Here is a 16,813-nt window from a genome sequence, read left to right on the forward strand (position 1 = left end):
GATTAATCAATTAACAAGTTTAATGTCCAACACAGTCGTGGACAATTTTGTATCCATAAATCACCTCACTTGCACGTCTTTGGACTGGGAAGAAACCCACACAGACACGTGGAGAACATGCAAACTCCACACAGAAAGGACCCATACTGCTCCACCTGGGAATCGAACCCAGACCCTTCTTGCTGTGAGGTGAAAGTGTTACCCACCGAGCCACCCTGCTGCTAAATAAATGTCATGTTTATTTTAAAACAGTGGAATAACAGTATTAAGATAACAAATGCACTGATAAAACAAAGCCCTGACTTTACTTATACCCTAATGCTTTCCATAGAACTAAAATATATCAGGTGGCGCATAGACACAGCGGGTAGTATACCTCACAGCTCCAGGGTCTTGTGGACCTGGGTTTAAACCTCACCCTCACCTCAGGTCATTGTCTGCGGTTCTCCTATTTGTGTACCTCAGGTAACCCTGAGGTAACCCCCACCTCCCAAAAACATGTAAAAGGTGCAGTAAGGATGTTAAACAGTAGCTCATTTCTTCTGTCCTTTCCTCATGGTGTAGTCTTACCTTAAATGTTGTGTGCCAGACCCACCATGAGTCTATAATTCGGGATGAAGTGGTTATTGACGAATGAAAATAAAAATGATTTCATTAACACTAATGCAGGATCTTTGTTGGATTGTTATATTTGGGTTTTTATAAAACACTACCCAGAACTGCAGAGTGAAGTAGGTTATATAGTTTTATACATGAAATGCTTTGAACTGACGGCAATTCATATAAAACATTGTTAATGAGCCACCTAAAGTGTTCCATCAAGCTGAGAGTCATAAAAATGAATTGATAAAACGCTCAGCCTAGAGAGAACCTCCTACAGACAGCCAGCTCAGATACAAACTGCAGTATGTTATACAGTGTTAAAATTTTGATCTGTGCACGGGCAAAGGGAGCGAGAAACCCAAAACCCTTGAATAAATCTTAATTTGCCAATTAAATTATGTATGACCTTAAAACTTTTACTACCTAAATTTCTGGCATGGTATCCATCCCACGTAACCTCTCATAGATGCATGGTGCATTCATGTTAAGGAAATTATTGTTAAAACCACTTGTTAAGGTCTTTTTAATTGGGCATATTTACAATCCCATTTCAATTCAACTTGGAACAGTAAGAAAAATGCTCATTCAAAATTTGACTGTGGTAACGTGTTTCAAAAAAAGTTGGGACAGGGGCCTGCTTACAATTGTGTTACATCATCTATTCAGTTTAACTGAGGACACAACAGTCCAGGATCTCTATTGTCATATACTGGCAGTTGTAGCCTAGTGGTTAAGGTACTGAACTAGTAATCAACAGGTCACTGGTTCAAGACCCATCACTTCCAAGTTGCCACTTTTGGGCCCTTGAGCAAGGCCCTTAACCCTAAATTGCTTAGACTGTATACTGTCACAGTAGTGTAAGTCGTAAGTGTAAATATTGCAGTTCACAATGAGCCACGTTTTCAACAAATTTAGGTAAAGAAATATTGATCTTTTATTTTTGCAGCACTGTGGTTTAACTTTGACACCATTGCATTTGTTTAATTGTCTTAATTTCCCAAGGCTACAAGGTTCCCACTGCTGGACTCACAATTTCGTTGATGGTTCTTATTTTTGAGGTTGTTATCTCATTAGTAAAGGCTCTTATATCAGTAAAGAAACAGGGGGAAACTTCATATTATTATTTATCCAACAAGCTTAGTTTTTAGTTTAGGTGCACATACATGAAAAATCTCTAGCCTGTGCCCTCTCTCTCTCTCTCTCTCTCTCTCTCTCTCTCCTCTCTCTTTTTTTCCGACAGCTTTCATCTCTGATTATACATTTGAGATTGGACCTCTGGCTCTGGTATATGCATGCTGATGGCTTCATTATGCACAAGAAGCTCTGATTTTCAGTTAAACTATTATCAGAACAGCCTGGCTGCATTTATACTAATTTACACCACCACAACTCATACATTACATCATTTACATTCATTCATTTTAACAGGAGCATTTAATAAACAAGAGTAAAGCCGTGCAATCTATAAGACAATCACAAGCTGTATTATGAGTCGCAGTGAAGAGCTCAGATACCTGATGCCACACTGTTATGTGAATCCACCTTTCTGGCACTCGGCAGAACAAGAATGAAGGAACTGCAAAAGATATTCAGATGTAAAGATTTGTCTTTCCAAACCAAACAAAGATCAGAAATGTCTAGACTGTGATCTTCTCCGTGGGTCTGTGTATGTGAAAGCTGGTGAATAAAAAAGCAGGACATGAAGAATTTTGATGCCTTTGAACTTGGTGCTGGTGAAGACTTCTGAGAGTCCTTAGATATCAAACAGACACAGAAATGGATCCTAGACCAAACCAAACCTCTCACTCGGTGTCTAAATAATTAAAGTAAAGTTTTATTTTGGATGTCATGAGAGGAACCAATTCATTTATTCAAGGCAACAATGCTTGGAAAAGTGTACAGGAGGGAGAGGACAGCCGACACTGAGAATCTACTGTGAATATTAGTAGGCTTTTTTGGATGGAGGTGTTTCTATCTCAGTGTGGTCTGTGTGGAAAGTACTAAAACCTTGGAGTCACTGCAGCCATCTATCTGAATGGGACACTTGGAGCTAAAGCGTTCTGTTTTTCTGTCCTCGGGAGGAGTCCGTGTTCAGCAACGGGACCATAAGAAATGAGACAGTCAGAGCTACAATCATTGTGCACTCAGCTATAGAGCGCCAATGGAAAACAGTAATGACTGGGCAGAAGCTATTCGCCGTGTGCAGATCAGTCTCAGATGTCACTTCAAGGACTGACTTAAGAATCTGAAATGTACCTCTACCAGTACTGTGCCATGTAAAGCAAAGCCCAGATGGTAACGGTGGCATGTAAGCAAATGTGCTGCTTACTAATTTATAAGACCTGGTGATCTTGATGTCCCTGAAATAACCTGGATCATTTATGATTAATATAGCTTCATTTCCAGGAGGAAAGGTTACTTACTTAACAAAGATAGAACACTTGATGTGAATGCAAAGTCTTCCATTAGATCTGTGGTTCCTAAACTTTTAAAAGTCCCGTACCCCTTGAGACATTTTAGTACCTGCTATTGCTCCATACATACAAACTTCTACCTACACACACTATATATTAATGGCTGGTATACTTCTACTTCACTGATTATACAAAGGATTATGTTTTTAAAAAATGTAAGCTGATGTAAAAGTCAGGAAGTATGAAAGCCAATTCCCATCACCTACAAGTTTAAGTCAAGTTTCAAAGCTCAATCTCAAAATGTTGCTTTTCTTTCTTTAATATTTGACTTTTTAATGACACTTATACTCAATATCTCAAAATATCTGAAAATGATTATACTTCTGTTCTACTTTTTGTCTCAGTATTCAGGTTTTATGACGTGGTTGTGGTCAGGCTGAGGCTGAGACATATTAAGAGCCACAGTGTTTAATATACTGGTAGTTTGATGGCTCTCTGCCTCACTTGACCAAGTTACTGATGGCAAGCTAAGCTAACCTAGTCCCAGTAAACATTAAAATACAGGACCATACAGTAAATATGAATATAAACAGCCATTCACATAGAATAGAGCTAAACTAGAGTCCTGTAAGGTGCTTGCACACATTGCTTGAACCCATTGTGAAATAATTGAATTGTTTTACACTAGAAAGATTTAGAAATGGAAAAAAAAACTACAGTGCCATGGTTCTTTATGGTGTGTTGATGCTATCAACATCTATTTTTAAAGCCCTTAATTAAAAAAGCTCTGTCTCCATGGAGAGTATATCAGATAGCATTTAACCTCATCAAAAAAAACATCTCATAAAAGACTGCATAAATAGACAGAAAAAAAAAGTTTGGGCCATGAACAATGAAGAACATGATTTGGATAATGATTTCACTCAAGTTAAAATTGTAATTAATTTAAAAACTAATTATCCATTAACAATGGTAAATAAGATTCAGGAGAGATAAATGATTAACATAAGTGCTGTGTGCTTTCATCGTGGGAAGTAAGAGGTTTAACAGTTAAGAGCAGAAATGTGCCGAGTTGTCACACCGGTGCTCACGGTGAGTGTTTCAGGACGTTACTGCACTGTTGAATAAAATAAATGAGAGAGGGTCTGATTCCAGCCTGGAATAATCATTCTGATCTTTAAAAAAAAGATATTTTAGATGGCAGGATAAGTCGCTCCAAGTCTGCATGTACTTCTTAACATTAATGATGCCTTCACACTTCTGTAAGTAACCTTTTATTCTTGCACTGGCTTTTTAAACCTTATGAGCTAGAAACAATCAGGAACTCTATATACCACAGCATGTTTCCACTTTGTAACAGTCCATCTGAGATGATCCTAGAGAAGATGGTGATGATTCTGGATGTTGCCAAGCGACCCACATTTTGTCCATGATTTTTACCGCTTACCCAGGCAACACAAACGATGCATCAAAACCAAACACAAAACGAAATATACCTGGTATCTGGTCCCACTGTGGTTTACAAGACGCAGCGTAAAGCCTCCACATGGACAAGTTCATTTTGTATTTATGTACCTGTTAAAATCTGTTTATTTAATTATTTAATTATTTAGATTTTTGTCTGCGACCCACTTTTTGGCTCTTGACTCCCCCAAGGTAGAACTCCCCCCAGTGTTTAACCTTTACTGTTACTCTTTAGCCAGCATGGAAACCGTTCATAAGCTTTGACAGTCCAGTGTGGGAATTTAATGTCTGAATTATGCAAAAAAGAAAAATAACAAACAAACAAACAAGTCTTAAACAGTCTTAACATGAATCTATCTATTTTTTATTAAGACAAGTACTGCTTCATTTTTTTAAAAAGGTACTTTCATGAGCAAATACAAATTGTGGATGTAAACATGAATACAGAAATACAAACTACAAAAAATGTGACAAAATCTTTGACAAAATGTATCTGAACAATGAATAAACTAACTGGGGCTGATTCAGCAGGTGGTCTGAAACATAACAAGGAAACTTTACTGTTTACTTTCAGATCACCTCACACTCGTATCATTGCTGTGACCGAGCTAAACAAAGAATTAACATTTAAACCAGTGCACCGGGTTCGAAGGATTGATATTAATAGAACTTACTGAATGGAAAATACTCAACATTATGATCTTCCATTCGTTTAGGAAGTGTAACTGTTTCGCTATGGGACCTACATTTTTTATTCTACCTGAGATGCAGTAAAATAAATTTGCACACAGACCTGAGACATAAGAATAAAACTGAAACTTTACATCTGACATTTTACTGTTTGTCTATAGTTTTGATTTACATTGTTTCCCCACGTACAATTAAACCTTTAAATATACAGATCTTAAATAAAAAGAAAACAAAAATAGCACTTAGTGGTGGATATTTAGGGTCAGTTTCATAAATATAGCCTTACTGATTGTACAGATGCTCTTACAGTAGCTTCTCATTTAGTCTCATTTGTGAGGCCAGCCGGTAGAATAAGATGTAACATTTTGAGTTTAAACAGCGCTGACAGTGAGTGCAGCTACACTCCGTTTTCCTAAAATCAATCCCAATACCAAAAAAGTAACAATGACAGAACATGTGAAACAGCACAAACTCGTGTAAACAAACTGAATCTTGAACGTCGTGAAGTTCCTGCCAAGATGTGAACTGAACGCAGCTCTGCTTACATTTTCTTTAAAGCTTCTTTTTCTCTTTCATACTGGAAGAGTCGAATTCATAACACAGACAAACCCTCAGAATTTAAATGTATCAGAAATAGGCTTGTCATTTGATTGAAGTCTTGTAATGTACTGGACTGTTCTAATATTTTTAGTGAGGAACTAATTCACACTGTTATTTTTAATTCTCCCAGAGGTGTTTTGATGCACTTCTACGAGGGTTCTTCAAAAAGTTTACGCACTTTTTAAAACTCTGTTTATTAATATTTTTTTTTATTTCAAAAACAAACTACATCACTTTTCGACAGTCACCTTCCAATGCATTTTTCCAGCGTTGTACCAACTTTTTTATAGCCACTGATGCAGCGCTGCTTTCACATCATCACATGAAAATCTTTTTGCCCTTCAAGCTTCTTTGAGTGTCCAAAAAGGTGGAAATCAGATGGCGCTAAATCTGAACTATAAGTGTCTCTCAGTCTCGCAGACACGACCAATTACTACTCCTCCACCCTCACTGTTTATAACCAAAATATAAAAGTGCAGAAACTTTCTGAAGATCCCTGGTATATGGGTAACAGCACACTGTTCAGCATTGATGCACCATTATTTATGTCTACCTCCTGTACTGAGATTTCCTCTAATGCTACAGTGGAAGCTGTAGATTATAGTTTGTACAGATTAATATTTATTTTAATGCAATTTTCTAACTTGCTGAGCACAGTTTCACTTTTAAAGTTCACTATTTAGACATACTCATCACATTTAGGGATGTTTCATGTCCTCTTTAATTCATAACACAGGCAAAACTAATATTTAAATATTTTAGAAATAGGATTGCTATTTGATTTAGTTCTCTCTGGGGTGTTTTAATGTACTGGTGCACTTTTTGCATCCTTCCTCAGGGATGGCACAGTGTCTCAGTGAGTAGCACTGTCACCTCACAGTAAGAAGGTCCTGGGTTCGATTCCCAGGTGGAGCGGTCTGGGTCCTTTCAGTGTGGAGTTTGTGTGGGTTTCCTCCGGGAGCTCCGGTTTCCTCCCACAGTCCAAAGACGTGCAAGTGAGATGAATTAGAGACACAAAATTGTCCATGACTGACTGTGTTTGAGATTAAACACTTGAACTGATTATCTTGTGTAACCAGTAATTACCTGTCATGAATATAACCAAAGTGTGTAAAACATGACGTTTAAATCCTAATAAATAAATAAATAAAATAAACATCCTTTCTCATGAGTAACAGCACATTACACTTCAGGGCACAAATTCACACTTCTTGTTTGTTTTGTAAGCTTGTATGACTAAACATCAGACAGACAGTGTTACATACTGCGTATCGTGTCACTGGTACTATTTTAACATACATATACAGTAATTCTTTACACTAGTGTGCAGTTTGGCAGTTTGGGATTCAGCCCACTTCCACTCGCTGTTACCTTAAGCTCCGTCTTTGGCTTGTAAAATTTTAATTGAGTTTAGTTTAAATAAGACTTTATTCTCAGACACCTTTAAGCCAAAATCCCTCATCTGTGTCTCCAGTCGTCACATTTCATTACATGGCTGGTATCGCAGGACGAGGTTTAAACATTATTACTCAAAACTAATTCTCTACGCTGAAAATGAATGATGTAGTAATTTCAGAATATCACTGATCAGATTTATTACTATTAGTTTCTCCCAACACATTTTTCTTTCTGCCTTTAAGCTGCGTTCAGCACAAAGCTGAACCACGGGAAAAATTTATTGGAACGCCCTTTTAATTCAGACTTTCGAACTCAGAGCTTTTCTGAGGTGTGAGTCTGTGGCATTGTTTTATTATTAAAAACCACAAAAACGCAGCAGGATATTTGTTTTGTGTTTGGCTTTTTGAACATTACTGGAGTGGAAAATGGGTAAGTAATGCTTTTTCTTTTTGGATTTAATTTAGTTCTGCTTAGATTTTAGGGAAAATCAAGGAAAATACACACTATATGGCCAAAAGTATATGGACACCAGACCATGAGACTGTTAGAAATCCCTCTTTAAAATTATAAGCATTATTACGTAGTTGGCCTCACTTTTCAGCTTCAACAATTTTCACACTTCTGGTAAGACTCTACAAGGTTTTGGGGTGTGTCTGTAGGAACGTGTGCCCATTTAGTCAAAAGAACATTTGACACCAGTGCCGAGTATCTGAATTCCTTGGTTCAAAACTCAGCGTTGCCACCGGTCGGCTGGGCGCCATCTGGCAGGCATAATTGGCAGTGCCTGCAGCAGATACTAATTGGCCACCATATCTGCAGGGTGGGGGCCGGACCATGTGTGTGTGGGTGGGACCTTCACATTTGTGAGGTCAGACACCTACGATGGACGAGAGCACCTGGCTCCCGACTGATGAGACCATTTATCCATAAAGTTTACACCGGGTTGAGGTTATCACTTTTCTACATAATTTCCTTCCAATGCATTTTTTCAGCGTCGTACCAAGTTTTTAATGCCATCAGCATTAAGTTTTTGGTTGAGCAAGTAGCCACTGATGCAGCGCTGCTTTCACATCATCATCACATGAATATCTTCTTCCCCTTAAAGCTTCTTTGAGCGTCCAAATAGGTGGAAATGAGATGGTGCTAAATCCGGACTCTCAGTCACAACCGATTATTACTCTTCTCACCCTCACCGGTTCCAACCAAAATATAAAAGTGTGGACATTTTTTGAAGATCCCTTGTGATTTCTTGAACAGCTTAGTAACTTGTCTGTGGAGATTGTATGGATTTATGCTGTTAGCTAAAATGGTCAAATCTAAACCTGGTGTACAGGTAATAATCTCAAATACTGCTCTGAACATGAACTCATATGATCTACACAACACACTGTGTTTTCCATCCTGTTCCAGCACCCATAATCCATCACAGGGGCAAAGAAAAAAACAGCAAAACAGAGTCATTATATAAACATGTAAAATCAGGACTTTAGGCATCTACGTAGGATGAGAGTTGAGAGTTAAAGAATAGAGATGTGGAACGTAAACAAATGAAGCTGGCAGGATGCCACTGAGAACACTGCAAAGGATCATGATGTACCAACCGAACCCGTCACGTGTTACTGTGTTTTATTAGGAGGAGAACATAATCTTACAGCTACCGGCATGTTACCAGTACAGATGCCTACCTGATGCCATCCTGTACGAACAGAAATAAAGCAAGAGCTGTGTTAAGCTGTGTGGTCTGAGACCACATGTCATTTCTGTGATATGTAATATATAAGAGACTGCTGGGATTACAGACCACCTCTCTCTATCAGAACCAGAATCAGGGCTGGTGTACTATTTGCTTTGGCATTCATTTTTAATGCACGCCTGCAATCATCATTAAACCACCGGGTGGGCATTTACGACGTGGCAGAAATTAATGAAGACTAATGCAAGCAGATTATTTGCACGTAGAGAATCGCTATTAAATAATGCAAGAGCGGAGGGCGAGTGCAACAGATTTCAGCTCAGGTTTGTCGTAACACTGTTATCCACCTTTAAACTCGATATCTGAGGGAAATGAAAAGAAAGAACGGATGACAAATCACTCGGAACAAATCCATTAAAAAGACGTAAACAGTTCTTCTCAGGCTAAATCTCGACCTTTGTATTAGCATGTGGGGCGCGTATTCCACTTGGCTGGCAAACAGCGTGAGCAGGAGTCGGAGGAACTGATTGGGCCTGCTTCAGGAGCGCCAGCAGTCTGCCAGCAAGTCGTGGGTGCAGGAATGAAAAGGTGTCGGTGAAAATAAATAGAACAAGGCACAAATATTTCTTCCACAAATGTTGAGAAAACTGAACAAAACTGGTGGGAGGTTTTTGGAGATGTCGGATGGGGGAGCTTGTTTAAAAATAAAAAATACAAAAAAGGAAAAAAAAGCAAGCTTCCCTTCAGCCCCTCCATGCTACACCTCTTTAGTCTTAATGGCAGCGTCGCTCCTTCTTCTACTGTGTCCTGTTTTTCTGAACTCTGTCAATCTGTCCAAATCCAGCTAATTAATCAGAAACCCAGGAAACCCTTCCCTCCTCAAAACCAGCGCTCGTCATCCAGCAAAGAGGTCTGCGTACAGAGTCTGAATTAAATGTAGTATTCCTTCTTGTCGTCCGTGTTGGTGTGTCCTCCCTCGGCGTTGATGATGGCTGTGTCGGCATCCGCAGCATCGTCCGCACCCTTGGCTTCGTGGGTGAAGTAGGTGCCTGTGATTTAGACAGGAAACAAAGCTAATAAGTAACATACAGTGCCTTGGAAAATCATTTTTTTCTATTTATTGATGCATTTTCTCCCTTTTTCTCCCAATTTGTCTTCCGCTGCTGTGGATCTCTGATTGCGTTCGAGGAGGGTATATTTGCTGCTTACGTGCCCTCCGACGCGTGCGCAGTCCTAGCGGACCCCTTCTTTATGCCCGTTGTTCTGCACAGATGCCTTTATCCACTAACCAGGGTCCTTGCACAGTGTTTGAAGACCCCACCCACGTAGTCCGGTCATTTCCCCAACCCAGCAGACACAGTGGCCAATTTGTGTCTGCTGTAGGCACTGCCAATTGTGCCCGCCAGATGGCACCCATCCAACCGGTAGCAGAGCCGAGACTCGAATCGGGGTGTTCAGAATCTCAGCACTGGTGTGCTAGTGGAATATCCCGCTGCACCACCTGGGCGCCTGAAAAACCATTTATAACCCATAAGCTGTAGGTCTGCATTTACTTAATCAGTTTATAGTTAACAATTCAGCTGGATAATTTTATCTGGGGTCTAATGGTATAGTAGAGACGACACGAGTCCGTACGACAAATCAAGCTGTTGTATCTAATCCCAAAGGGACATAGATCTGGAGAAAAATACAAGAACAACTCAAAGGCACAAAATAGACCTCAGATCTCAGTTTATTCCATCAGAAAATAGCTGCAATAGCTGACCCTGCGCTCTGACCCCAGAGCCAAGTAATACAATCCTCACTGGAAATACATTAAATATAATGCTGGTAGCATATTGCTGTGGGATTATTTTCAGCAGCAGGGACTGGCAGTCTGATTAGGATTCATTAAGAATTTGAGGATGTAAGTGCATTGATTTAAAGCTATCAAACTTAGCAACAGGTGAAAGTTTAAAGTGGAGGTAATTTGACACTAAGTGACCCAGTAGGAGGGTCAATTTAAACCCTGTTAAATAACTGAATAACTGTGGTAAGAATACATATTAAAAACTCCCGAAAAACTATATTCTGAAATATCCTGTACACTCCTCTTCTTTTTCTGGGGTTTGGGTCTCCATATAAGCCAAATAAAAAAAACAAAAAGTGTCAGTCTTTTCACAAGAGCAAAATTAAAGCTTCACCTTTATGTCTAGCAAAGTAGCGTCCCAAGATAATGAGCAGACAGAGCATGGCGAATACGACCACGGCTACAACCCCGCCAATGACAGCATGATCGATTTTCTGTGCCACTCCATCAGCTCTCGAATCTATAACACAAAAAATAGATACAGTTTAATAAAGCGGGACATGCTGTAATTAATGGTGAGTGAATTATGCTTATGTAACTATTATTTTATGTAAGGTATTAAACAATGTGTCACATTCTACAGTGTTTTGTTCCTGCACAGTCAAACAGACCCAAGTATTATTAAATCTTTTAGAATGGAACACTGGTCAAACTCAAAACTAATTAATTATTGACTAAAATTAGTTATTTACGTAAATACTACAAACCTCGAAGTACAAAGAGTTTGTGAAATGGTACTGAAACATTTGTAAGTATATATACCCTGCCAGGAATACCAGGGTACCAATCCATCACAGGGCTTAGCCAATCATGTCTGAGTAGACGCCCGGCCAGCAGATAACAGCACAACACTGTCCCGTTTCCAACGTTTTTGAAATTAAGGTTTGTAAAAGATGTATTACCATTCCGCTGTTAATAACAATAAGTAAAAGTGGTGTAAATTGCTGGGTAAATCATGCTACTACAATCACTAGTGTGTGTATTTTTAGTATCTGTTTACTTTACTCTGGGCCCTGATAAATCTGAGAACAGAATACAGAGTAACAGAATGAGTTAACATGTGGCACAGATGTGTAAGATGTGCAAAAAGAAATAGCAGTCAGTATCCAAGCAACTAAATATAATGTTAAATGTGTAATAGTCAGATCAGACTTGATAACTGGTCTGTAACTGTATTAGACATTAAGACTTTCTTAACTGTGATTAATCTTGTATTATTAAAGAAACATTTAAGAAGTATTATTAATGAACATGTTTAAAAAGAGACAAAACTGAGTTCAGCAGAGACAGATTTATGTAACTGAGATAACTTATGTAGACAAAGATTTAATACAGCATAGAGTACACAAACCCTACCCCCCCTCTTGGTGTCCACAGAATAGGTTGGTAGTTTTCCAAACTCAGACTCAGTTACCCAGTAGTGTTTGAGCTGCTTTACACTTCCACATCTTGGACATTTTGTCTAACCGATTGCTAACTGAATTGCTATAGGATTGCTAGGATGCCTCATAGTGCAAATTAATCAGTAAACGTGAGGCACTTGAACGCTACACAAATAAAAAACAAACAAAAAAACGCTAAACACACCTTAAATTTTACGTATTTCAAATTTAAATTACATATTACACAGGAAACGGCTCATTTAGGCTCATAAACGGCCATGAATTAGGTAAAGTTTTAGATATAAGCTGGTCCACAGAGTTCTTACATGTTCACCTGGGTTCTTTTGGGTTCTTCTGTTGCTTCCATTCTGCTCTTAGAGGAACACTTCTATAAAGCTTTTTAATAGAATTAATTCGAATAAATTACTGTAGTTGGCTGTAGGTTTTTAAACTTAAAAGTAGCTCTGTAACATTTGTAACATAACTGATATATTTTAGTAATTTTTTCTCCTCTTTTGATGACAACATATTGAGATCTTTTAGTGAGAGCTTTTAGCTGCTCCACGTTGCTGAACAGGTTCTATTTAACTGCTGTATATATTGAAGAGGACTTTAATCAAGCCCAAGTGTGTCCAATTAAACTTAATTCTAAATTAAATTTGGTTAATAGGAGGAAATTACTTTTTCTTACTGTGCTAGTTCTTTAATGACAGATGATCATTTAAAAAACTGTATTTTGTCAGTTCAGTCAGTTTGTTTGTATGTTAAGGATCCGCAAAAATCGACAAATCATGCAGGTAAACACTTGTGACCTTGAATAGGACGTCAATATTTCCAGGGAGAGTATTTTTATTTTTTAATATGATGGACTGCTTATGTGCCAGCTGTATACAAACACAACTCTGAGATAATGTAAAAGGTGAGGTTTTGAGCAGATTACATTTAGTTTGGTCATTTTAATGGGAAATAATCGACACTTCAGTCCATCAGAGGCCAGACTGGGTCAGCTCTTGTCCTTCTGCCAGCGCTTTAGTGCAGAAAAAAATGACATATCTAACAATGGTAATCTTTAAGTTTTGTGGTCGATGCAGCTCTTATGGTCACTTCTTGGAACAGGTTGCCTTCCAAAAGCTAAAAGTATACGTAAACATCACTGAAGGACCTTCTGAAATGTTCCCATTCATAGTGGGAGATAAAGAATATGTCCATGACCATCCACTTCTAGTTTGTAAACATGTTCAGCATTCACACAAGGCTGTACAAGTAGAGCGCATGTCAGATTACAAAAAGAATGCTGGGTGAATTTGAAAATAACTGTTAAATTTTCAGTGGATTAAAGGAGAAAAAGAAGATATACTTTATTTGTCATTTATACATATACAGGTGTACAGTACAATGAAATTCTTTCTTCGCATATCCCAGCTTGTTTGGAAGCTTGGGTCAGAGCGCAGGGTCAGCCATCATACGGCGCCCCTGGAGCAGACAGGGTTAAGGGACTTGCTCAAGGACCCAACAGTGGCTGCATAGCACAGCCTGGATTTGAACCGCCAATCTTCCGGTTGATAGCCCAAAGCTCTATTCACTAGGCTACCACTGTCCCAGTGTATAGTTTACATCTGCGGTCTTGAAAATTTTTATTGCACATTTAAACAATTTATTCAACAAAACGTAGTCTTTTCTACTAGATAGGATAGCAAGGATAGCTTACTGATCATAAGAGCAGGATTGTTGTGTCCACTTAGACACATTATGCAGATGATTTTATAGGTGTAATCACTAAATACCTAAGTTCTGATTTGTTAAATAAAGAATTGTACTTGTAATATGGTTTTTTTAATCTTTAAGTTTTAACTTTTGTGTGTTATTGGACTGGCTTGACCTTGTAAGTCATGTGGTTTGTTTGCTATACCTGTATATAACTGCTTGGACGTGATCTAATATTAGAGAATCTGTCACTTAAGAGAAATTCCACATTTCAAACAGGTAAGAAATGTAAACAAACAAGCTGCTTGAGAAGCCGAAGACACAATTTTAAATATCGTGTTTATACAAGCGTTTTGTGGAGCTCTCAAGTAGGATGAAGAAATCTAGAAAGAAAATACATTTTATGATGCATTATATAAATATAACCACAGAGGCCGGTCAGATTAAAAAGACGTGTCCAGTGAGAAGGTCATTATCAAGTCATAACCTCAACCAAGAACTAGCACCCAGTCCACGATTATACATTGATTAGAAAAAAGCACTGGTTTTATTTTGGTTGTTTTCAAATACCAGTTGGTGTCAAAGCTTGTATTTAAAGTTTCACAGTTAGGAAGCAGGAATACTGGCTGTTCAACTCTTCACCATTGTCAGATTTATTACTTTTATTAGCTTGGATGCTGCAATCACAATTGTGTAGCCCAACAGGGCCCAACAAGGGCTGCATGGCAAAGCTGGGATTCAAACTTTCAACCTTTCAATTGACAACCCAAAGCTCTACCGATTAGGCTACCACCATCCCTACATAATTAAAAATTTAAATTTTCCCATGTCCATGTGGACTACGTCTGATATCCATCAGGGATGCCCTGCATTGCGTCATGTAATACTCTGGGCTTGCCTGCAGCTCCACATGCTCTGTGTGCTTCCAGAAGCCTGTTCGCTAGTGCTAATTAGCACGAGACCAGCAATGGAGAAGAGAGTACTGTCACAATTCATTTTGTTCAGCAGCGCTGCCTCCTCCCGGACTTCTCCAGTCCTGAACTCGTCTCTCCTTTTCTGCTGTCTTCTGCCTGACATCCTCAGATAAATTAGCTGTCTGAGGGCACGGACGTCTCAGCCCGAGTAAAGAGGGAATTCGACCGAGCACGTTTGGACCTCAGAAACCCAAAAGGTGTGCTGAGATTAAACCGCTGATTTCAGGTATGGGGAAAGGGGGGTGGGGGAGTGAAAAGTCCATTTTTTCACAGATCAACTAAATTGTGTTTTGTAAATATGAACAAATTTAGAATTTGATGGTTGCAACACACTCCAAAAAAGTACACACAGGGGCAAAATAAGAGTAAAAAAGTTATAGTACATTTAAGTTCCAGCTTTCCACAATTAGCAGATTTAAAAAAGAATGTTTCTTAGTGCACAATGGCAAATAACGTAGTTTCTTTTTAACATCTACTGTTCATAATATTGTAAAAGGTTTCAGGGAATCTGGAGATCTTAGCCAGAAACCACTGTTGAATGTATGTGACCTTTGAGCTACTGTGATAAATATATGTGGGCTTGCAACCTGAAACTCTTTTACACACAGAGAAAGTCATGCATCAATACATACAGAATTTCTGCTAAATTCTCTGAGCCTGAGCTCATCTCAGATGGAAAGACAGTGGAGACGTGTGCTGTGGTCAGAGGAGGCATGTTTGGCACAGACAGGCATGTTCTTTGTGCCAAAGATGAAAAGGACCATCCAGTCTGTTATCAGTAAAAGGTAGAAAAGGCGACATTTATCATGGTATGGTGGTGCATCAGTGCCCTAAGCATGGGTGACTTGCATGTGTGTAAAGGTACCGCTGACACTGAGGCTCATATTAGGATTTTAGAAAGAGAGACACATGCTGCCATCAAGGTGACATCTTTTTCTGGTAAGTCAATGATTATCTCAGCAGGACGATGCCAGGTTTCATTCTGTATGCACTACAACAGCAGGGCTTTGTAGACACAGAGTGCGTATGCTTGACTGACCTGCCTGCAGCCCAGATCGGTCACCTGTAGAATGTATGGTACATTATTGTTGCAAAACTGCAATAATAAGTGTCCTCAGATAATAGGAAAGGTGATGGAACATGGGGGTAAACGTACCTCTCTCCCAGCTTTTTTGAGTGTGTTGCAGGCACCAAATTTAAAATGTAATTCTATTATCAAAATACAATAAAGCAGATCAGTGAACACACTGGAAACCTTTCCTTTCTTCCTGTATCATTTTAATAAAAATCTAAAAGAATTAACATCACAGATTCTTATCTTTATTGGGTTTAAAAAAAAAACATCCCAACTTTTTCTGGAAATGGGATTTGTACATACATAATAGATTAAATGCTGTTGCATTTGGCATGTTGTTGCCAGTGGCTTGTTCTCTTTGATCTCTTGCCTCATTGCCAGTGAAAGATAATAAGGAAACTCCCCGAGCTCTGCTTACTTTTAAATGTGATAATGGCCTCTCTGGGTCTTGCTTACAGTTGTGACTTCATTAATGTCTAGTGAGCTTTAGAACCCTGTACAAGCAGCTTTGTGAGCATTATATATTAAATAAGAGGGTAAAATAAATAAGGAAATAAAAATATGTTGATTTGTAGCTGGTCGAGGCTGTAGGCAATGCTTCTGATGTCAGCGGATCGTGCTTTACCGCCCTCGTTCATCAGTGCCGGAGTGAATAATTAAACTGCAGCTCAGTGACGTTACGAGGACAGACGGTAAAGAGCACACACCAGACCTCGGCTTCTGGCTCCTCCGGCTGGAGAAAGGCCCTCAGGTCAAGAGCAAGCATAGAATAAACCTTAGCAAATGAAAGTTCTTCAGCTTTGTTTGCCTTTAAAATGAATACAAAACACGTAAACAAAACGCTTAAGCTCAAGTCACTGAAAGAGCTTCTCAAGGTACAGAGGAATGACTCACTGGATCCCACAGCTTTATGTATTCAAAGACTTATGGATTATTGCATTCGGTTATTGCATTTCATAACATTTAC

At 38.8% G+C, this 16,813-nt stretch overlaps 1 protein-coding gene across 1 annotated transcript in view; it reads right to left on the bottom strand.

The window, feature by feature from the left end:
- Nucleotides 1-9,792: 9,792 nt before the first annotated feature.
- The window catches only part of cadm1b (cell adhesion molecule 1b), a 124,947-nt gene continuing 117,926 nt past the window's right edge, over nt 9,793-16,813 (bottom strand). The window contains exons 10-11 of the mRNA XM_063016771.1: nt 11,046-11,171; nt 9,793-9,911 (exon numbers count right to left, since the gene is read on the bottom strand). Of these exons, the coding sequence (XP_062872841.1) occupies nt 9,793-9,911; nt 11,046-11,171 (245 nt within the window). The remainder of the gene's footprint in view (nt 9,912-11,045; nt 11,172-16,813) is intronic.

Source organism: Trichomycterus rosablanca, chromosome 20 (assembly GCF_030014385.1).
Source record: "Trichomycterus rosablanca isolate fTriRos1 chromosome 20, fTriRos1.hap1, whole genome shotgun sequence".
In the NCBI taxonomy this organism is placed as follows: domain Eukaryota; kingdom Metazoa; phylum Chordata; class Actinopteri; order Siluriformes; family Trichomycteridae; genus Trichomycterus; species Trichomycterus rosablanca.